The 22,507-nt window shown below is 37.1% G+C and overlaps 2 protein-coding genes and 1 long non-coding RNA gene across 6 annotated transcripts; 1 reads left to right on the top strand and 2 right to left on the bottom strand.

Moving 5' to 3' along the window:
* Positions 1-94: 94 nt before the first annotated feature.
* LOC121265511 (mRNA-decapping enzyme-like protein) lies at positions 95-7,509 on the bottom strand. The gene is made up of 8 exons (XM_041169164.1): positions 7,236-7,509; positions 6,983-7,023; positions 6,756-6,805; positions 6,141-6,285; positions 5,718-5,774; positions 5,304-5,418; positions 1,018-1,503; positions 95-649 (listed from the first exon to the last, which is right to left on the bottom strand). Exons 1-8 carry the CDS (start codon positions 7,392-7,394, stop codon positions 593-595), a joined length of 1,110 nt encoding a protein of 369 aa, XP_041025098.1. The 5' UTR covers positions 7,395-7,509; the 3' UTR covers positions 95-592.
* Positions 7,510-10,915: 3,406 nt separating this feature from the next.
* On the top strand, positions 10,916-11,587 carry LOC121265510. The gene is made up of 2 exons (XR_005940676.1): positions 10,916-11,336; positions 11,415-11,587. It is a non-coding gene; the product is annotated as an uncharacterized LOC121265510 (long non-coding RNA).
* A 2,411-nt stretch (positions 11,588-13,998) lies between these two features.
* On the bottom strand, positions 13,999-22,167 carry LOC121265508 (mitochondrial fission protein ELM1). 4 transcript variants are annotated; one of them, XM_041169160.1, is made up of 12 exons: positions 19,343-19,422; positions 19,096-19,162; positions 18,665-18,761; positions 18,068-18,130; positions 17,855-17,981; positions 17,468-17,580; positions 17,327-17,390; positions 17,130-17,223; positions 16,885-16,993; positions 14,799-15,097; positions 14,535-14,658; positions 13,999-14,412 (listed from the first exon to the last, which is right to left on the bottom strand). In XM_041169160.1, the coding sequence occupies exons 1-12, from the start codon at positions 19,365-19,367 to the stop codon at positions 14,197-14,199; spliced, it is 1,398 nt and encodes a 465-aa protein (XP_041025094.1). In that variant the 5' UTR covers positions 19,368-19,422; the 3' UTR covers positions 13,999-14,196. The 4 variants fall into 4 exon arrangements, with proteins under 4 accessions (XP_041025094.1, XP_041025096.1, XP_041025095.1 ...); XM_041169159.1 differs by having other exon boundaries at positions 14,006-14,412; positions 18,068-18,217; XM_041169162.1 differs by lacking the exons at positions 19,096-19,162; positions 19,343-19,422 and adding an exon at positions 22,032-22,167 and having other exon boundaries at positions 14,005-14,412; positions 18,068-18,217.
* Positions 22,168-22,507: the final 340 nt, after the last annotated feature.

Below are 22,507 nucleotides of genomic sequence, written 5' to 3'. Positions count from 1 at the left end.
CATTCCATAATCATTCTGCTATAGAAGGAATTTCACAAAATATTAAGAGAACCCCCGACATTTAAAAAAAAAGTTTTTTGTGCATGCTAATGGCTAAGCTTCCAATAAACTTATTTTAACAGACTAATGGAAATCAGTACAACCCAGTGCAATCTAAAGAAATGACATCAAACAAATAAAGCTTTACAACCCCTAAATGGAAAGAAGAAGAAGAAGAAAGAAACAACTGAAATTTGAAATGAAAATAAATCTCTATTTCAACTGTTACAAGCATTATATTTAAGGAAAGATAATAACATAACGGAACCAACCAAGCGAGCTCCACCCTTCCAATCTCCAAGCAAACAACTTCTCAAAGTGGACAAGCTTCCAAAGGACCAAGAGGTTGAAGTTCTAGTGTCATGTTAGACCAATAAGATATTTAACTGCCTTTGTTTCTGAAATCCGAGTAAACAAGCTATATACAGAACTGATCCTACAATAGATTTGCCTCAGCAACATCCAGAAGGAGCTCACTACTTCTCTACGGGTACTCTACAGATGTACATCTTAAAAATCTTCAGAAGGAAAGCACACTGGTTCCCGAAGGTACTCATGGATGGTGTACCTTCAACAATGCCTTGTAAAACATGTCAATAAATTGATCGTCCTGTTTAAAGAACAGTCCCATGAGTCGACCAGAAATTTATAAATTTTAGTCTAAAAGGCTGGGCATGATGGAATTAAAAAACGACATTCAAGAACAAGGAAGCATGCAACTAACTGCCAGATAAGTTGCAGTTGCAGTTAATACACTAGACAATGCAGCAGAAATCAATAAGCCTAACAATATGAACACATTAATGCCTTACCATAAACCTCTATACCGTGGCTCATTTTAATTCTGGCATACTTAGTGGACATATGAGCAAAATTATTCAGTAAACATCCAGAACAGATTACCGATCAAGAAAAAAAACATCCAGAACAGATTAGATAATCTAGGGAAAAAGGAAGAAAAAAGAAAAATGGAAATACCTGAACAAGCATAATAAGTGCATCACGAACTGTGTCTCTGCTAATAAATGGTGCATCATTTTGAGGAGCAGAGCTAGGAGTAAGAGATGGTGGTGGAGTCGGTGGTGGAAATGGTTGAAGCATTGGAGTGCCATATGGACGTTGCAAATTCAGGGGAGGATGAAGAGCGGGAGCGGTTGGCACAGATGAAGAGATTGGCAGCATCATCAATGCAGACGAGGAAGATGGGGGTGAAAAAAATAAAGAGGGCTTTAGAAGATTAGCTACCTGATTGCTGTTGCTGATTGGATCAAAAGTCTCATGGAGGGGTGTCGGATTAGAGGAAGCCAAAAGAGAGAGTGATGAAACTTGTGGAGTTGGTGCAGGAGAGGAAACACTGGGTGAATGAGAAGATAGAGGGAGAGCTGTAGAAGAATGATAGGAGGGCTGTGATGACAGTCTTGAGTTTGCGAGGTTTAAACCACTGCTTCCAATATTTGTAGCTGCCTGGAATAGTAAACGTGAAAATAACTTGTCAGGAAAGGGATAAAAGTATTCATCCAAGGGCCAACAGGCAAGGATGGGGAACTTAAGAGTATCTCATGTTAGCAAGCAAGCATACACTATCATATAAATCAGTTTCAGACTATAGAGGGCCAGGGAAACATCCAAGCCAAGCCTACAATTTTTATGTAAAACAAGGACAATAGTGAAGAAACCTCACATCTTTAGATCAATAAACTTCTCAACACTGCACCTGTGCATTCACTATGTAGCATTTTGTATATGCTATGGTACTCAAGTAATGAAAAACAGTAATACCTATGCCGAATACATAACCTACGAAATTTCGCATGCATTCCAAGAAATAAGCAAAGACATCTATATTGCTTAAGGGGTTGTCTGGAAGAGGTTTCATCTCATCCCATCTCATCTCATCTCATTTCCAAACATCACTCAAACACAAAGACTTTTCAATTTCAAATATTCAACTTTTTCATCTAATCATTACCTAATCATTACAACTTTTCGAAACTTCTAAACAAAAGACAAAAAATAATTCAAATTTTTCAAATCCCAAAACAAATATAATATTAAAAAATTATGTTCTAATTCTCATCGACGTAACAATGTGATTGAGTCGCTTCATTCAGGTACTCAGGTGCTATCCTCTCCCACTGAACTAGAAAGTCATATTGCACAATATTATGAGACATTTCTCATCGAATCGGTATCTTGGAGGTCGAAACTTGATGATTTATCGTTTGAGGCAATTGATCCGCAACTTGTGAGTGTGTTGGAGAGACCTTTCGATGAAGATGAGATTTTCAAAATCATCTCTAGTATGGCTAAGGACAAAGCGCCGGGTCCGGATGGTTTCTCATTGGGTTTCTTCCAAACTTGTTGGGATGTGGTGAAAGGTGATGTCATGTGGGTGTTCAGTGAATTTCACGTTTCTAAAAAGTTTGAGAAATTACTTAACGCGACTTTTACTGCGCTCATTCCCAAGAAACATGGGGCTTCGCGTACTGAGGATTTTCGTCCAATAAGTTTGGTTAGTAGTGTCTATAAGATTATATCAAAGGTTCTTACTAACTGGCTTAGTCCAGTGTTGGAAAATATTATTTCCAAGCCTCAGAATGCTTTTATTCGAGGGAGACATATACTTGATTCGGTGCTCATTGCAAATGAGAGCCTAGATGCTAGATTGCGGGAGGGAAGTCCATGTATTCTTTGCAAGTTAGACATGGAGAAGGCCTATGATCATGTGAACTAGGAATTCCTTTTGTATTTGCTCAAGAGGTGTGGTTTTGGAGATAGGTGGATTTCTTGGATGCGTCATTGTATTTCATCGGCTCGGTTTTCTGTGCTAGTTAACGGCACTCCTGCTGGTTTTTTTGATAGTTCGAAGGGTTTGCGGCAGGGGGATCCGTTAGCTCCTCTTCTTTTTGTTATAGTTATGGAGGCGTTGAGTAGGATGGTGCAGGCTACTGTTGATGGAGGTTTTTTATCTGGTTTTCAGGTTGGAAATGGCTCTGGCAGCCATTGTATCATTTCTCATCTCCTATTCGCAGATGACACTCTGATTTTCTGTGAAGCGGATAGGAGTCAGGTCCAAACTCTACGTGCAGTATTACTTTGCTTTGAAGTAGTGTCAGGGCTTAAGGTCAATCTTGGCAAATCTGAGATGGTCCCTGTGGGTGTGGTTCGTAATATATGCAGTCTAGCAAGACTTCTGGATTGTAGTGTGTCCTCTTTCTCAATGAAATATTTGGGCCTTCTGTTAGGCGCAACTTTCAAGAGTAGAGCAATATGGAATGGGGTGGTAGAGAAGATAGAGAAAAGGTTAGCTGGATGAAAAAGGGTGTATTTATCGAAAGGGGGTCGTCTCACCCTTATCAAGAGCACCCTCACTAACCTTCCCACTTATTTTTTATCTCTTTTTCCTATGCCTGCAGGGGTGGCGAATAGGATTGAGAAACTTTTCAAGGCTTTTTTATGGGGAGACATAGGGGAGGAAAAGAAATTTCATTTGGTTAATTGAAAGACAGTATGTGCCCTAGTTGTGAATGGGGGGTTGAGTGTATGTAATTTGAGAACTTTTAATAAAGCGTTATTGGGGAAATGGCTTTGGAGATATCATTTGGAAGGGGGATCTCTGTGGAAAGAAACTATAGATGCTAGATATGGCGTTGCTTGGAGTGGTTGGTGTTCCAATGAAGTGAGAGGGGGGCATGGAGTGGGGCTCTGGAAGTTTATAAGAAAGGGGTGGACAAGCTTCATAAATCATATTCGCTTTGTCGCAGGGGAGGGCAACCGTATCAGTTTTTGGCAGGACGTGTGGTGTGGAGATCAGACATTGGAAAGGGTGTTTCCGGCTTTATATCGTATTGCAATTAATAAGGAGGCTTCAGTGGCGGATGTGCGGTTATCTGCTCATGGTTCGCATCAGTGGAATATTCTGTTTAATTGGGATATTCATGATTGGGAATTATCTATGGTTTCAGACTTTTTCAGCTTGCTACACTCCTTGGGGACTTCTATGGCACAGCATGACAGTTTGAAATGGAGGATTCAGGATCACAAGAAGTGCACAATAAAGGCGTATTATAAACTCTTGATTGCACAGGATCACACCCCTTTTCCTTGGAAGAACATTTGGAGATCTCGTGTACCCTCTAGAGTTGCTTTCTTTGTTTGGAATGCCGCCCTTGGGAAGATCTTGACCACGGACAACTTGAGGAAGAGAGGATGTGTAATGTTGGATTGATGTTACATGTGTAAAAAAAATGGGGAATCGATAGATCATCTTTTACTACATTGTAATGTAGCAAGGGGGTTGTGGGATGAGACTTTTAGAAAGGTTGGTGTAGCTTGGGTAATACCTATGAGGGTGGTGGATTTGATGGCTTCTTGGAGAAAATTGCAGGGCAATCCTCAAGTGGCAGCAGTTTGGAGAATGATTCCGTTGTGTATCATGTGGTGTATTTGGACGGAAATGAATGCGCGCTGTTTTGAAGACAAGGAACGAACAATGGTGGAGCTGAAGGATTTTTTTCTACATACTTTATTGCTTTGGTTTTCAGCTATTGTATTAAATGGGGATGACATTCATGAATTTCTATCCGTAGTTCATCGCTCTTAGAATGTATTTAGGAGTTCTATTGTATACTTCCTGTGTACATAGTACATGCCTATTTCATTCACATCAATAAAGTTTATCTCTTACTTATCAAAAAAAATAATAATATTTTTATTCAACTTTTTCTCTCTCCTTTCCCAAAACCCAATAAAAACATCATAACTCACACCATTTCACTACTATTCACAGATTTCTCATCTCATCTCATTCACAAACTTCAGTTGTTATTCGTAATTGCTTCTAAACTTATTCGTATCTAAACACATTGGCTGGATAGTGGAAATGTATACATTGGCTGTATACTTAACTCATTCGAAATTTATGTGTTACCTTCACCACCAGCATCACTATCATTCCACCCCCAATCATTCACACACCGGTTTCATCTTGGGATCCAATCACTAAGTTTTGCAGCTTAAGTAAAATCAGTTATTTAAGATCTTCGTAACCTCACCTCCCCCCCACCCCAAAAAACGAACTAACAATAATCCAGAGAAACTAATTCTTGACAATAATTATGTCTTAACAGAAAAAACAGTGATTATAGATCATTAAACATTTTTTAGAACAAGCTTAACATTAAGACATGGAATTAAGATCCTAAAGAATAATAATATCAGTGCTCCGCTAAATGTTAAAATCAATGCTAAACTAGACCACGTACACTAAAAATATTTCGGAAAGAAGAATCTTCAGGAGCATCAGTGGCAGATGATGATGGCTCAAGAGGACCTTCCATCACCGACATGGTTGGGACTGCTTCAAGTTCCTCAAACTCGCTGAATGCAGGAAAAGATTTTTTTTTTTTTTTTTTTTTTTTTGGGGGGGGGGGGGGGGGGGGGGGGGGGGGGGGGGGGGAGGGGGATAAGAAAGAAAGATAGTCATAAGATTATGGCTTGTTTGCAATCAACATGATCAAATTATGGATGCAGGTAGCAGCAAATGTTACTAAAATATTTTTGCAAAAAACACATTGTGAATAACCAGGAACCAACCTGGAAATCAGAAACATTTTAGAAGTTGCATAATTTTGAAAAGAAATAACAATAATACTATTCTTACTCTTTTATATGGTTACCTTTTGCTTGAAGCTACTTTGGACTTTGAAGGAACTTTTGAAAATGCATTGAGCATCCTGCAGAAAGAAAACATAACAATGAGACATATAAGGCATTTACTAATTATACATCTTGATCTCATTGGCAGAATTACAATGTACTTCCTTTATACAACATAAGCGAGTATAGCATCCAAGATTGGTTTGATAAATACAAACACACATTAACATATATGAGAATCTGTATAGGGAGTATGCACAACCCAACTCCACACATATAAGCTTCCTTAGGCACTCTAGTAGTTCTCAAAACCACCCTCTACCCTTCTATGCAAGTTATCTACATAGTTCCTTCCACAATATGCAATACCCACTGGGATGTTTAAACAAGAAGTTAAAAACCGAAAGCTAAAGTAACAGGGCTAGGCAAAGAAAATACTGTACCTACTAAATAGATTTGCAACATCCTCACACTCCCGTGGATTGTAAAACCAAATACCATTAACCTCTTGGGATGCATTCCGGTACAACAGATATGGAACTTGAACTTCATACTCAAAGTCTCCCAATAGATTCTCCACCAGGTTATCTGTTAACAAAAAAGGTCAAAGTGAAATAGAGATAAGAGAAATAACACGTCAAGGCTCATGTGACATCTTTGTTGGCAGTCCCAAGAAGTAAAAGTAGGAATAGCTTTATTTCCAGCAGGCAACCAACCGCTGGTGGATTTGAAATCCTTTTTTGGAGGATAAAACACTCGATTATCATGTGATTACATACTTTTTCCTAGCAAATTTCTTGTTCATTCAACACGATATGACCCTAAGGGCATAAGTGAGGTAGTGAAGGTAAGGGAGGAAAGAGTCTTCTTCTACATATGGAAATACGCAGGTTGCCCTAATCAGCATATAGGAGAGAATCAAATAATCCACCATTCTCACCTTCATATCAAATGGGCCCTGATTTTTCTATTCTATACAAAAAACTACCAAGATTCACCAGAGTTTTAAACAGCACATACACTATCATATTTAACCTAATAAAACAGTAAATTCGAACCTGTGTTACGCCGATTCATTACAATGAACTGGAACCGTGGTTGAGTATTCCTAACAACAGCATTAGCAAGATAACCAAAATCATTTATATGACCACAACTGACCACATGAACTCTAACACAACAAACTTAACTATGAAGTTTTAAGGACAGGAAAAAAAAAAAAAAAAAAACTATATAAACAGCATAAGTCATCACAAACCATAAATAAAAGAAGAACAATTGTTACCTCTTAACGACAAAAAGAGATCCTTCAACGTCTTTGCGACTCTGCAAAATAGTACTTTGCATTCAATTGTTTTACTAAAAGTTAAGAAGTGGAATTGAGTAGGCAATATAATGGTATTAGGCACAGCTGAATCGAGGTTTATTGGATTACCAAATACGAAAAATCTAAGATTCCAAACTTGTAATTTTCATTTACTTTCAATCATTTTCTCAGCATCTAAGCAGAGGGCGAAAAATAAAATTGAGAAACGAACCCATTGGTTGCTCTCAATATTGAACGCGTAGAACGTAACATGCGCCGCAGTGATCAGAATCTCTTCGATGAAGGGATCCATTCTCTGGAGCACGGTGAGGTTGAGCATTTTGGTGGTCTGCTGATCGAGATTTGGCATCAACTTTCCGGTCTGAGACATGTTCTCGCTGGACGGAGAAAAAAACCCTAAATTAATATTTTCCTTCTGGAATTTCTTTCCTATTTACTTTCCCGGGAAAGTCATTGAGAGAGAAACAGAGAGGGGGGCATGAGTGCCACTTTGTAGTTCCACGAAAATTACCAAACTAGCCTTTCTCTGCTGATTGTTTTAATTAACTTTTCAAAACAATTAGTTTAAATTTTTACAAAAATTCTTAGGCATCAATAACTATTTTTATTTTATAATTTAAAATACAGATTATCAATATGTTCTAATAAACAACATATAAAGCATGACGTGATTACATTAAGATCGCCATAAGATAATAATCATGCAAACAAAGTTATAGATCAAATGCTTAAAATAATAATTGTCAAGAATTTTTAAGACAATAATTATTGTTGGAATTGATATTATGTAATTAGGAATTTAAGGCTTGATTAATTTTTATTGGTTAATGATGACGACGATAATGATAACAATAATAATAATAATTGTTTAGTTTGAATTGATGAGGACTGAATTTATGATATTAAATATTAAATAAAGAGTAAACCTTCTGGTCAGTACATCTGAAGTAGGCTTGAAAATAGTCTTCAATAAAATAAGGCCACGTAGCCCACCTTTTACTGAAGGAATGGTCATGCACTGCACCAAAGCTCATCTCTCTCTCTCTTCAAAAACACATCGCACAGGAGTTGTTCTCTCCCTCATGCTCGCCTGTCTCTCTCGAAGAGCTCGTCTCTCTCTCTTCGAAATAGCATCGCACAGAGGCATTTCTCTCCCTCATGCTCGTCTGTCTCTCTCATCAAATACCCATCGAAGCTCGTCTCTCTCTCTTCAAAAACGTATCGCACAGAATTTATTCGAGTATGGATCTATGTGGGCTATGGAAAAGTGCAAAATTTATTATTGAAAACCCAATATATGCACAATTACTCATGAGAAAATCTAATATATTTTTGAAAAAAAGCACAAACTGCAGATATCACAACCCAAGAGTTGTAAATTGTAATGAAAACAGTGACCCCCAATAACAACTATAAATGGACAGACAAAAAAGGGAGTTGTAAAAGTAAACTATGGAGGATAACAGTGGTGGCTAGTGGTTGACTACATCGGTCTGGTGGTGGCTATGCCGGGCTGGTTACAGCGTCTGTTGGCGGCGGCAGGGAGGCTAGTAGTAGTGACTAGTGGCGACAACGTCTAGATGGGGGTGGGAACGTGCGGCTAGGTGAGGTGAAATGATGAGTGAAAATATATTCAGGAATTTTTGGAGAAAAATCTGATGGGTGATCCTCATAGCATGTTTTACTATATTAGTGACGTGGCAATTTCTTATTTGAGGCTGGTTTCACCCAAATAAAAGAAGGTACCACTTCAAAGCGGTTTTGTTAAATAAATTGTTATGACATATGATATTAGAATTATGCATAGAAATATATAATATCATCCTTTATAATTTGGTGAAAATCTGTTACCATATGAGTAATAAAACAAATATAAATTTGGTAGAAACTACTGTTCTCTATTAGTTGTTTGTTTGCTAGTAAAATATGCATGAAACAATGTCTTAGATTTTTCTAATAATAATAAGTTAGTTTTGGTTTATGGGCCTTGTGGCCCATATTTTCAGAGGGCCTGTCAGGCTTAGGCTCATGCATATTTCCAACTGAAGATCCTAACCACTAGTGAAAAGATAGCTTTGGATAAAAACAGCATATCGTTTGAGACATGTCATCCGTGGCCCGGCCCATAATGTAGTAGGAATAAAAGTTAAGGAGTAGTACTACGAGTCAGCCCACTATAGGGTGCACACTTTGAACACGCTGCATTGTTTGTAATTTTTTTTTTTTTAAAGGATATCTGAAAATCAAAACGTACGTTTTCATCTTACTGTTTTCTTCTTTCCCAATTTTGAGTCTCTATTCGAATTTTGATTCATATCCGCGCCCACCCTCCTCCCTCTCCAGGACCCATGTCGGCTTCCTCTTCCCAGCGCCACCTCGCAACGGTGTTTCTCTGTTCAGCGCCACCACGCGACTCTCCTTCGTCTACCACTTCCCGCGAGATGATTGAACGGGCCAAACCAGCGACACTACTCCGGTGGAGCTCTGTTTTGCCGCTGCCCCACCATCAGCTTCGTAGGTAAATGTTGTACTATTTTTCCTTCCATACTATTACGTTCTTCTTGTGTACTGAGAGAAGTGATTTTTGGGTTTTGTGAGACGAGGGTATTGTGGCTTAGGGCATGGAGAAAAAATTGTTCTTTGGGTTTGGAAGGCATGATTCTTGTTCGGAACTTGTTTGTTTTATTGTTTAATAGAGTTGAGGGATGAAAATGCCATCTAATTTCAAACAAATATACAATTTTAAGTTTTCATTATGGCTATAAGATCCACTATACCTGAATTTGAACTCTATCATGCCTCGTTAGATCGAACACGGAATAATCATATCCTTCAAGGTAAAGAGACCTCATTTTGGACATCATATAGAATGGAGAAGGAGCATAAGTTGTACTATAATCACCGCCAGCCCTGCAATAAGGACTTCATTTCTTGGGTAACTTTATTTCTTGGGCTTTATAAGGACTTCATAAATTTTCATAAAAGAACATGGGATTAATAGCGTTTGCAATTGGCTTTCTATGACTACGAATAAGTCGTACTTGTTGATTATTTTCATTGAAGTCTGAATTATCTGGACTTCCAAACTCGAACGACTATAAAAGTTAGTCATTGGATTTTGTTTTGTTCGTGAGTTCCTTCAATGAGGCAATTTTTAGATGGTACTTATAGAAATTCACAAGAAGTTTCAGATAGCAATAGTTTGAATGATGTTTCTTAACTTCCTAATTGTTGTATGAGCTACAATATTTGTTACCTTTTTTAATTCAATTGAGTCCAAAGATTTTCAATCCAAATCATTTTCAATTTCGAGAAAAAGATCTATGCATATTGTTTTTTCTTTAGAAACCCTTGGTATAAAGATGTGTTTAGAAATTTGTTAAGCTTGTAATTCTTAGTTGGTAGTCACTTCCTTTCTTTTTGTCCAAGTTACTTCTTTTTTTGTCCAAGTTTCTTCTCTTTTTGTCTAACTCACTTCCCTTTTTCTTTGTGAGTTTCGGGAATATCCCCATTCATAGGTCCGAGATCCACATCTATGAATTGAAAGGTCCGAATGATCAACTCTGCAATCAGTTGTTAGAATCAACTTTGGTTATTTTGCATAGGGAAGAGAACTGAGCTTTCAACCCAATGGTGTTTAAACAATATTTACGAATATCAAAATATAGAAATGGTGTTTGATTTTATCTTTGAATTGCTTATGTGATTATCTTTTTGATAATTAATTGCTTCTGTGATTTTTAATTGTGTATGTTTACATATCTTCACTTGATTGTCCTGTTCTATGCATCTTGTTCCAGTAGAGGTATAGAAAGAGTACCTTGCTTTTACTTCTTATAGCTGAAAAATGTTGGCAGCTAGTTAGGGAAGAAGCTGTTCTATGTAGCTCTACCAGTTAATGATGAGAAGTCCTATTTTCTCCATAAGTTTGTAACAATCTATTGGAAAAGGGACTAGATTCCGAGATGAATTAGAAGTAATATGTATATGGCTTATAGTCTATACACTAATTGCTTTGTTCATCTTATCTATTACAATATCGGTCGTTAAATTTCCATGCTTATTTCTTGGTAGAACATGGTTTTCTATTTAAGGCGACATTTATTTTTCCTGTTGTACGCTTGGATGATTATAAGAATGTTAAATATGTGCAGGATGTTAATTCACTATTTGATATGTTTGTTTCTGCTATTTTTCATATCTGGGTTTGAACTTTGGTAAACATTCCACCGAGTATTTTGAATGGCTTTGTGGCACTTCTTTCGGATGGAGGATTTTAACAAAATTTGAAGCGAAGACATGACCAGGATATGTTTTCATTTGCTATATATATAGTTCTTGTATAACTTTAATTTTGGTATGTGGTTGCTAAGTATGCACTAATTGTAAGTGATTGTAGGAGGGAAATAAAAGGGAAATGAGACCTGTAATATACACGAAGTAATATTTGTTTACTTTGTGTTTCATTTACTGTAATATTTGTGAGATGAATGAAAAGTAAGCTTAGATCTATATATCCAGATATCAGTGTACAGCAGCAGTACTGTTAATCTTGCCATGCTATTAACGTGAGCAAACCTATCCACCATGCTGTTAATGTCCAAGACATTTAAAAGTAATATAAGAAGGGCTGCTACTCAACTTCTCCAGTTATGAACACAATTCAAGAAATGTTAATTTACACAAATTTTCATTACACGTTATTTAATCCGATCCAATTACTAAGCTGTTTTCATTACACAACTTTTCATTACAACGGTTAATTTACAAAGATCATTACAAAGGTCACCACTTGAGAAGTACCATTACAACTGGATCATTCAAAAATTTGCAATTCAAGAAGAGCTACTCTCAACTTCACAACAAACGCATTTAAGAGAGGGACATTTCATGCTATGCAAAAGATAATTCTTTGGTCCCCAACATTTTTAGTAACCCGTGTCTGCATGTCACAACTTGAAGATGAGCTGATGCTTTCACCATTATCAGCGTGCCTGTTACGCTTACTCTTACCGATAGCAATATACCGGAAGTTATGGAGTCCAACATCACCACCATTGCTGCCACTTCCTATATCATTATTAAACATAGCAAGGGAGAGGGCTCCACCTTCACAACAAAAGGGAATGAATGAACAACTTTACTGCTAGAAATGCATATTGTTAACTAATTAATCACAGCTAAATAGCAATCTACAAACCAAAAAGTATGGCCTGAGCACCGAGCACCTAAAGAAAATTGAAGAAGGGTGGTGGGTTGGTCAATGTTCCAGATCTGATGCATTTAGAAGTTTTTTTTTTTTTCTTTTTTTAATGAACTTCCACAAATGATGCTGCCAAGAATCTAGACCAAAACAATAGCAATCTAATAAACGATAACCTAAACCTTACTTTATATGGAGTATAGAAACAATTTATTTGCGGGAGTGAGGTAATTACCAGATTCATAATCAAATTCTCATTAGGTAACTTCAATTTATATCTTACATTGTCAATAGTTGTCATCATAATTTGCATCACCTTCAGGCAACTTTCATGAGTTAATTTTTTTTGGAATACTTATGTCACCACCAAAAAATTCACCCTTATTTTCAAGGAAAAACTTGTGGGAATATCGTATAATAATGTAACTAGTTTTATGTATTTTCTATTTTAAATGCCTACAAATTCCACTACAAATCAATAGAATTTGGCAGATAAAGATAATAACATGCAACCACTTTCATATGTGCAGTTCCAAACTAAGAGGAAAACCTTCATGACATATAACGGAAGCTCGAGAGGTTAAAGGTGGAACCAATGTATCCCATATAACCACATTAACACCATCGGAACTCTTTCCAGCTGCAGCAATGACTGATCTGCCAGAAACATAAGTAACATTCCTACAAAACCTTAGTGATGCACACCTTAGTGATGCACACCTTACTTGTTTGTTATCTACTTCTTAGTCGGATAATAAGAATAATAAATGAATAAAGTATAGCCAAGATTCTCCAACAAAACCTTCAAGGTTCTCAACCCAAAGAAAAGAAGGTGCATGCCTAGCTAGCAAGCCAATCAAGTGATCAAACCTAGCTCCTTTCTTCCTGATTCATTCCCACAATCACCCCCCAACCACCATAAGTCAGGAACAGCCAAATGATGATGGATCTAATTAATCCTTTTTTCCTTTACATTGGTTAAGATTTATATGTATATATTCTTACACTACCATTAATTCCGAACAATATTTGGAAAAAAATCTTGAGGTAATTAACGTTTCCAGTAGTCAATAAAGTAAAACAGTTAAGTCAAGAAAATAAGAATTGAAAACAAAAACAAGACAATCATGTAACTGCCAACTCAAAATTCACTCCCTTACCAGATATCAAACAATCAACATGTAGCAAATATAGAGAAAAAAAAGAATGAAGTAAACAGAAGAAAAAAAATCTGTGACTCAAACCCTAAAATCACGGATTATTTACCCTCCTACAGATTTGAGGGCTTCGCGTCAGTGGACTGAGGGACGTCAGTGAATTGAGGGTGGGCTCGATTTGGACTGAGTAGGGCTTCCCCTTGGCGTCAAATGGACTTAGGGCTTCGGGTTGGTGGACTTAGGGACGAGAGCTGAGGTCGAGGTGGGGAGGGCTGGGTCGGTGGTTGCTTGGCTTTGAGGGAGGAGATCGAAGAAAAGACGAAGTGTGAGGTCGAGAGGGGGAACGAATAAGAGGAGTTTCGGGAGGGTTCGCGTTTCAAAAGGGGGAAAATCGAATTGGTGGGGGTGCGATTCGAATCCATCAAATGCTCAACCAAAACTGGAAAAACCGGTCCACTGGTTAGTGAACCCGGTCCACACGTCATGTGTGTGTTGGCTGATGCGCACAGTAGGCTGATGCTAAGATTTATTCAAAAGTTAAAACGTAAGATCAGACGTGAAAGTACTACAAAACAAAACAAGCTTGAAAGCGGATTGGACTCAAATTTTTCAATAATTTTTTCATTACAGCAACTGCCATGCGTACAATGAAATAAATTACATTTGCCAAATTTCACACGGCACGACAAAGAGTTGAAAGAAACACCGAATTAAACACCATATATAATTCATATATATGTAAAACAACAATACAAAGACTTGTATAGAAAAAGTTTATTAAAGCATGAGTAGCTAGCTGGTCCATCTTGATCTCAAAGCTTTCGGATGGCCAAAGCAGATAACAAAATAAGGAACATGAACACAACCACTGAAACGAACGACGCCACCACGGCCCCACTCACTTTCTGACAAAAATCACCAAATTGTTGACATATAGCCAGCCAATTCGTGTTGCTATTGCCGTTGTGAGCCAAGTAAACTATGGCAGCAGCTGCAGCGGCAGCAGAAGTATTTAGAGTAAGCGCCACCTGAAATTGATGAAAAAATGGATTTTCACATGCAAGCATTAAAACGAAAAGAATAATTTGATGGGAAATGAATATTAGTTGCGAGGAGGATGCAGGCATGCATGCTGAGTCAAAAGGGTTACTGTGTCTAAAATGAGGAGTAGTAGTCTTGGTCCGATTGCATGGGGCCGAACGATGGATACAATGGAAAAGGGGAGCGACAGGACTAGGTACCCACCAACTATTCCCATTGCAATGACGAAAAACCTGCATGTTTTAAAATATCTTAGAAAATTTGACAAGTTTCATACATTCGATCTAAAGCTAGGCTTTTTGGTCAGAAAATTAAGTTCACTAATCATATTTAGTACTAGCTAGTATACATAGATCATCAAAAAATCACATACTGAAAAGTGGGCAAATCATCGTAGCTAGCTTGGAACTGGAAGAACTGGGTGAAGAATGGGAGAGTCTCGTCGCTAGTACCCATGGTGGATGCGGCGGCTAAAGCAGCTACAATAGCTCCTAGTCTGAGAATGAAGTCGAATATGGCAACTCCTCTTTTCCATCCACCCTTCTGCTTTGCGACTGTCACCAGAGTTGCTTTCCCTTTAGGGACAGCGCTCGATTGTGGAACATTAACTGTGGTTGAATCACCGGTCCTCATTTTTTTTTTTTTTTTTGGCCAAAAAAGAGAGATTGAGACCTAGAAAATCAAAATGAGAATGGTTGATGAGAAAAGAATGTGCTTAAAAGCTGGGAATGATGAGAAGGAATGAATGAACGAACATTATATAGAGCAGCATGAATGAATTGGTTGAAAAAGTATGCATTTAAAAAATGAAAGTCATGACTACTTGACTTTATTTTTGTTATCAGGAATTGAGCAAGTAGAGAGGCATGACAGGCAGATCATGATCATGGAGCAAGTAGAAATAATATTAGTTTTATATTTTTCTCACAGGTTGGAGGTCAGCATGCAGTGGTGAGTGGGGGAGTCCATAGGAGGAGGCTCTCATGCATATAATAATTTAAATTAAAATGCCTACCTGATATAACTAACAAAGTTTCTTATTGATCTCCTAATCCGTCAACTAAACCATGTAGCTAGCTAGCCTCGCTAATCCAACAACGGAGTGTACGAATCTTTCCCACCCTACGTACTTCAAAGTCTTTATCCTTCACCCTTATTATTTTTATTTCAAAAGCTGAACCCACAATCTAATTAAAAAAAAAAAAAAAGGAAAACAAAATGCATCCTTTTATGGGCATGACTCAAAGCCATTTATCGATCATTTATTATTTTAAACTTTTAGTTCGAAGAGAGAGCTCAATAGACATACATACATACATATATAAATATATATAAATGATCGATATATATATATATATATAGACATACATATATATATATATATATGTATTTATGACAATTAACAACGTTTAATCTCCCCGGAAATTGCTTCCAAAATGCACTACTCCTAAATGGAGGGGATGGTTGACAGAAGAGCCGCCCTTAAATCATGCTCAAGCGATAGAAAATGAAAGGGAGATCAAAATGGTTATTAGGTTTAAAATACTGCGCACGAAGAATGCATCAACCCTCATTTTAACACATACACCGGAGGCCTTGGAATCGAACCCCCATATGCATAAATAAGCAAAGAGCGGAAAAATTCTCAACTAAACCAAACTAGTTGAATCACGTATCGGAAATTTAAAAGACAGACTGCTTTCCATTGTAATTGTCAAACATTTCAAAATCCTTGTGGTATGGAACAAAATCGATGGAAAGAACTAAAACAGGGGGGTATAAGCCAAATTGGCCAATCTGATCAGAGTGAAGTACTGTTGCAAAATTGGCACATCTTCACCCTCTGGAATTTCCAGGTAAAAGAATGAATGCTCCTGATTGGAGGCAAATATCCAACTGCTGGTAGACTACTGGGCTAGGTACTGATCATGCAATATAAGGAAAACCAATTAAGTGTGTATGCTCCATCCACGCTCGGCAATAGACGCATTCACACAACTAGCAGCCTCTATGTTGTCATTAAGTGGAGGATAGCTCCAATTATCTGATATCTACAAATCAAACCACACAGTGAATGAATATGTTGATTATGTTTAACGTGACCAGTTTGGACAAATATAGTCCAAGGCACATAGACATTTACTTCTGCAGCAGAAAATTGTTCTATCACATAAGAACTGATCACATTGATATTTGTAACTAGTAAACTTGCAGATGCTAGTTGCATTTACCTACTTATTTTTAAGGAATATTATAAAATTAAGTTCACAGTTGTGTAAAATTAACTGGTTTAGAGCGATATTGAATCATTAAGAGGAATCAATAAGCTAAAATTAGGCTCACAACAGGGGCCATGAGATAATTCTCCTAACAGGACCAACTTTTAGAAGAAATAATACTAAGGTAAAGCACAATATTTCAGCAGAAGAGAACAAAAAAGAAGACAACTGGCAACTTACATCCTCTTTACCAGTGAATGGTCGAACAGCTCCTCGATCTTGAAGAGACTTCTGAAAGTCAGAAAACTTCCATGTACAACGCTCAGCTCCAACTACATAAACAGGCTTCCTATAGACGGAAGAAAGTCTTATTAAAACATATATATATATATATATATTATCAAAACATATGAACTTCAGTCCAAAAGAATGACTCAACCCAAAATTTTCAGAGGTTAATCCTCAGCATCATACTTTAAACATACCCAGTAGTGCAAGCCTCACTCAACATGCTTACTGAATCAGCTGTGATGACAAAAGCATCAGCCCAAGCTAGATGTCCCATATGTGGATTTGAACCTAAGCAGTATTACATACATGCATGTTAATTAATCTTCCTTCTTATCAAATATTCTTCGTAATATAATTAAATATTCTATCTACAATTGTAGCAGCTTAGTACCTTTACCATCCCAAATGAAAACCTTAGGATTGCTTGTAAATTCTCTTACTAGAATGTCGGATACCTGTTGATAACAGCATCATGAATGACTGTGTACCCATCAATAATACCTTCAAAAGAAATTGTGAAAAACAAGTGTACCTTCTCAGGAGTTCTTCTAGAGAAAGATATCCTGACAGTGCCACAGCTCCAAAGAACATTCTGCAGCCTGGCAGCTAAATGATTGGCAAGATCCGCACCATATAGACAGTTTTCTAGGAAAATATTATTAAATACAATATGATAACCTTTCACACGGGGGAACATCAGGAAAAGGGGAAAAAGAAGAGGGGTTCAGGATGAAATTTTATTCAAACAAGTATTATTTCACAGTATAGACATAACCACCGTTGCTGATCTAGAAATACCAGACTAAACCATGAAACATCACAGTTCTCCATGCATGGAAATCAGATTGCTCTGACTTCAATTGAATTGGGGTTTGAAATGAGCAAAAGTTTGAAAGATCATAGGTGCAAAGGAAATTACTTGTAGGCCCTCCAACATTGACTACAAGCAAGGGCTTTGGAACCGGTGCCAACTCATCATGCCAGGCAGAAGCGGCACTCCTAAGTGCAGCAGAATCAGCCTGGTGAAGAGCTCCCACTGTGAGAACCTGAAATTCAAATTCCAACATGTGTGAATGTGAGCTTCATAAGTCACTGCGGCAACTAAGATCATATTCTACAGCCAAGTACCTACCACATTTTTTCCAGGAGATTCACATGGAGTTATCCACCGGCGGAGAAACCAAGGAATTTGCTCCTGTGCATGAGGAGTCAATGGGTAATAATCATGGCATGGAGTAATTACCATGTCAAACCTATTCAGATGTGACCTTGGATGTTGTATCTGAAATATATTGTCAAAGAAAAAACTATCTAGAATCAGACATTGTAGTGTTTGCATCCATGAATTCATTAAGACTGCATAGTAACTACTGGGAAGGTGGTGGAACAAAGAAAAACGGAATGAGAAGAATTACTACCGCCAAAATGAATAAAAAATATTAAATGAATTGTTCAACAACACCCTCACTTTATTACTCTATTAAAAGGAAAACTACCCAACAATTCAAATTACCGTTTTCCCAAAAGCACCTGTGCTGCCAGCATTATGGAAAGTTAAATCATCGCAAAATGGAAGTTTAAACAAATTTGTAAGGTATAACTCAAGTACATTGGAAGTATAAAAGATAGACACCAATTTAGGAGGAGAAAAAGATTACAAAAAAAACAAAATCAAATTTTCATATCATATCATTTAAAGATACTAAACTGTTTTATAATAATGTTTGACCTGAACAACAAAGACATTTTCTGGGGCTAAACGTTTTATGGAGCTCGCAACAGAAATAGTATCTCGGCCGGATGCAACCACCAACAATGGGCCCTCTCTGGATAAAAACAAAAATCACAAAACTATATTAAATTAAAAAAAATAACAAAAAAGAGGCACCAAAATGAGCAATTAACAGTCTGTTTTGCAAATATTTGTCTTTCTAATTATTAGTCAAATTATCATGTAAACTAGAGAATGCAAAAGTGGACAAATTAATGCATCAACGATGAATTATATTCCATTAAGTAAGGTTCCATGGAATATGCATGATGAATCACAATCGTTAATATGACTCCATTTAACCTAAAGTAATCCAGATATACTCCAGAAAAGAAAGGTTGGGGGGGGGGGGGGGGGGGGGGGGGGGGGGGGGGGTGTGAGATGCATACTTCTCAAACGTTTCACGAGCCATTTTTGAAATGTGCTTTGCATCAGCTTCTAGAATATTAGATAAGCCTGTGAAACCACCATTTTCAGCAGAAATAACTAATCAGTTTTGTCTTCCAGAATGCTATCTGAATTTCAATTCTAATCAATTTAAGAACAAATTGACCCTGTCCATCATAAGCAACCGCTGTCTTTACTATACACCCATCTCATACATATTTTAAGGGTGAACTGTGCTGTGTACGCTACCGCTAGTTTCAGAAGAGAGAGCCATCACTTTTTGCTTTTTAAATGTTGCTTGAAGCCCCAACTCGCCTCGGATTCGCTGCATGAAAAAGTATAATTTTTTTGTGTAGAGAAACTGGAAGCCAGTGAAGCCACTCATTGATTCCTCCTCTTGGCCGTGTAACACGCTGCAATATATATCATTACCAAGAACAATACATGAAATGCTCAGAGGCAATTAGAGCATTAGTAGTGAACTAGGGTTCACTAGGCATGGTCAAAATTTAGCTAGTTTGCTTAAAATACATCCACATCAAACTCATCATATCTACAGTAAATTTAACTATCTAGTTTTTGACTGGCCAAATGTAGCCAGCCAAAATTGCTGGCCAAATCATATTTTCACAATATTTTATTCTTCCCGCTTGAGACTAATGCTCAAATTCGTGCGCTCCTCAGTTTCTCTCCACAAAACAGCTTCTCTCAACACAGAGAACACCTTCGCCACCGTGGGTCCGTGAGCTCTTCATCTGCCACCGTTGACCTCCACGAACACCATTGCCGCCTTCTGGTAAGCTCAAGCCGTCGCCGAACTCTCCTTTTTTTTTTTTCTTTTTTGGTTTTGTTTTTCCTTCGATTTTGGTTGTTGATTTGGGTTGGAGGATTTGGGTTGTCTTGTTGATCTGGACCCTCAAAAAGTTTGATGCAAATATATTTTCATTTGTTGATCTGGAACCTCATAAAGTTTGATGCAAATATATTTTCATTTGTTGATCTGGAACCTCACAAAGTTTGATTTTGGGTCTATTTTTCCCTCTTCCTTCTTGTACAATATTTTCACATTTGCAGGTATACAAGTGTGTTTTCATTTGAATGTTACTTTCCTTAATTCCTGTGTATGTAAACTCTCTCCCCTTTCAGACTATGTAAAATATGCTTCCTGGTAGGATTTCTGAAGAAGAGCTGAAGCTTGAAGAGCTTAAGCAAGTTTAATGATTTGAAATAGAATTTCCATATAGGGTATGAACCATTAATTATGGTATAGTGGGTCGTGTTCCCAATTGGAGTGGGTACTATCCACATAAACTTTGATTTTGTTTTATTTTCTACTTTTCTATTTCTGAGGGTTAAGAAGATTGTTTATGTTGCTCACCAATTCCCTTTTCCATGCTCCATTGCAAATTACAAGGCTTTTTATAGGAGCAAATTTCAGGTGGGATATTTGCTTCAGTGAGAAACTTGATGTAGCAGTGGCAAGGGTGGTTGGAGTTTATATGTTTGTCGATTGGAAAGAAAGCTTTATATGTTTATTGGAGTTTCTGGTTTGTCGATTGGAGTAAAATATGTTTATATGTTTATTGTTATTTGCCAGCCAAGTGTTTGTGTAAATGACTAAGAAAGGCTGCTATATGATTTATTTTGGATTTTGATTCTTTAGATCAATACTTTCTAGTCTCCATCAAATCTCAGATCAATACTTTCTTCATTCCAAAGAGCTATTTTTTCCAGTACAATTAGCAGCATGAAGTTTTTTTTTTTGATAAGTAATTAGCAGCATGAAGTTTGGAAATGAGGTAGATCAATACTTTCTAGCACTCGCTTTGTTAGTGTGTTCAAAGTGATAGTGCTGCTAAAGAAATGAAGTAGTTCATTAAGATTTTTGTATAGATTTTAGTATAGAATTTTGTATTGGCTGTTTTGTATATTCTCAGCTTGCCTTTCCAGACATCTCTAATGGTAATGGATTCAAGAACTCATCAAGATGTCTACTTCACAAATCTTCTAAATAGCAATGACTTTTTGATGGAATCCAAAAATGAGATAAATGAACGGCAACCATCTCCATAGAGAAACTTGACCATTGGGAGAAAATGAAAAAAAAAAAGATCTCACAGAGAAACTTGAGTTGAAGTGAATAAAATTGTTAAGGAAGTGTTATGTTTCATAGTGTAAGAATATAACTGTTGGAGAAATATAGCCACTAAAAAAATATATCTGTTGAAAAAATATATTCGTTAGAAAAATATGACTGTTGTAAAAAAAAAATACCGTTAAAAAAGTATAATTGTTGGAATAATATGAACATTAAAAAATTAATATATACTTTTTTAACAACGAATAAATATTCTAATTACCATTAGAATTAAAATAAATGAAAATACTAAAATTAATATTTTAATAGAATAGCGATAGATTTAGAGAGTTTGTTATTTGGTTTTGTTGAAAAGCTAGCTAAATTAGAAAAAGTAAATTTTCTAGTCAAATTTTGGCTAAAGAATAGCTAGGCTACTACTAATGCTCTTACCGCATAAAGATCAGAATTATAGCAATGCCATTAAGAAATCCAAAGATGCATACATATATACATCATACACGTTTATATGTATTGCTCAAGGCTATGGACAAAGAAGAAATCATGCAAACAATTTCAAAATAGAAAGATTCGTCCCGAGAAATCTCAACTAACATTTATATTATATATTTTTTATTTAGTATATTAAAGTTATATTATATACTTATCCAGTGAAAATTAACTTTTTGAATTAGTTTTGCTCAATTCCGTGTTAATTAAGCCATGATTATATACACAAAGAACTAATGCATTCTCATTCATTTTCTCGGCAACCAAACTGAAACAATGAGAAAAAATGATAGAATTGCAAAATAAAATGGATGAAAAGAAAAAGAAATCGGTTCATTTGTAAATGCTTACGTATAAGGCTAGGCTACCAAAGAGACCGATAGCGCGAACCAAACCAATGCTCTGATTCTCTGAGCCCGCGAAACCGTTTCCAATTACGACCGCCCGTCTGATTGCGGAGGAGACCCCACCTTGAAAGAAGTCGGGCAAGCCCGAAAACCCGCTGGGCGGTTGGGGAAGCTTGATCGGTCTCATAAGATGGTCGCACAGCCTACGGAACACCACCGGCGATTGGGAGAATGTGACTCATAATTGAGCTCCGTCATTTCATTCTGGGCGTTTTCCGTTTCGCTATTCGGATTCGGATTCTCTGACGGAATGAAATTTGTTTCCGACCTGTCGTAGTCAGTGCGCAGTACACTGTACAGCACACTACACACTTCCAGGCGTTTTCAGTTTCTTCCCTATTGAGTTGAGAGCGAGGTGGGCCAATGCACGCGCATTTTATTAGTTAGGCCAGGCCCAAACAGCCCATTTATTAGCTCCAA

This window comes from Juglans microcarpa x Juglans regia, chromosome 5D (genome assembly GCF_004785595.1).
Source record: "Juglans microcarpa x Juglans regia isolate MS1-56 chromosome 5D, Jm3101_v1.0, whole genome shotgun sequence".
In the NCBI taxonomy this organism is placed as follows: domain Eukaryota; kingdom Viridiplantae; phylum Streptophyta; class Magnoliopsida; order Fagales; family Juglandaceae; genus Juglans; species Juglans microcarpa x Juglans regia.
This window is presented reverse-complemented; position numbering and strand designations above follow the sequence as displayed.

Excerpts from the sequence above, each read along its gene's own strand:
- LOC121265511 (XM_041169164.1), bottom strand. The coding sequence starts at position 7,394 with ATGTCTCAGACCGGAAAGTTGATGCCAAATCTCGATCAGCAGACCACC. Across the intron at positions 6,806-6,982 it reads TCTCTTTTTGTCGTTAAGAG|GAATACTCAACCACGGTTCC; the intron begins GTAACAATTGTT and ends TGCTGTTGTTAG. Across the intron at positions 5,419-5,717 it reads AAAGTAGCTTCAAGCAAAAG|CGAGTTTGAGGAACTTGAAG; the intron begins GTAACCATATAA and ends TCCTGCATTCAG.
- LOC121265508 (XM_041169159.1), bottom strand. The coding sequence starts at position 19,367 with ATGGCTCTCTCTTCTGAAACTAGCG. Across the intron at positions 19,163-19,342 it reads TCTCTCTTCTGAAACTAGCG|GCTTATCTAATATTCTAGAA; the intron begins GTAGCGTACACA and ends GTGGTTTCACAG. Across the intron at positions 14,413-14,534 it reads TACTCCTCATTTTAGACACA|GTGGCGCTTACTCTAAATAC; the intron begins GTAACCCTTTTG and ends CATCAATTTCAG.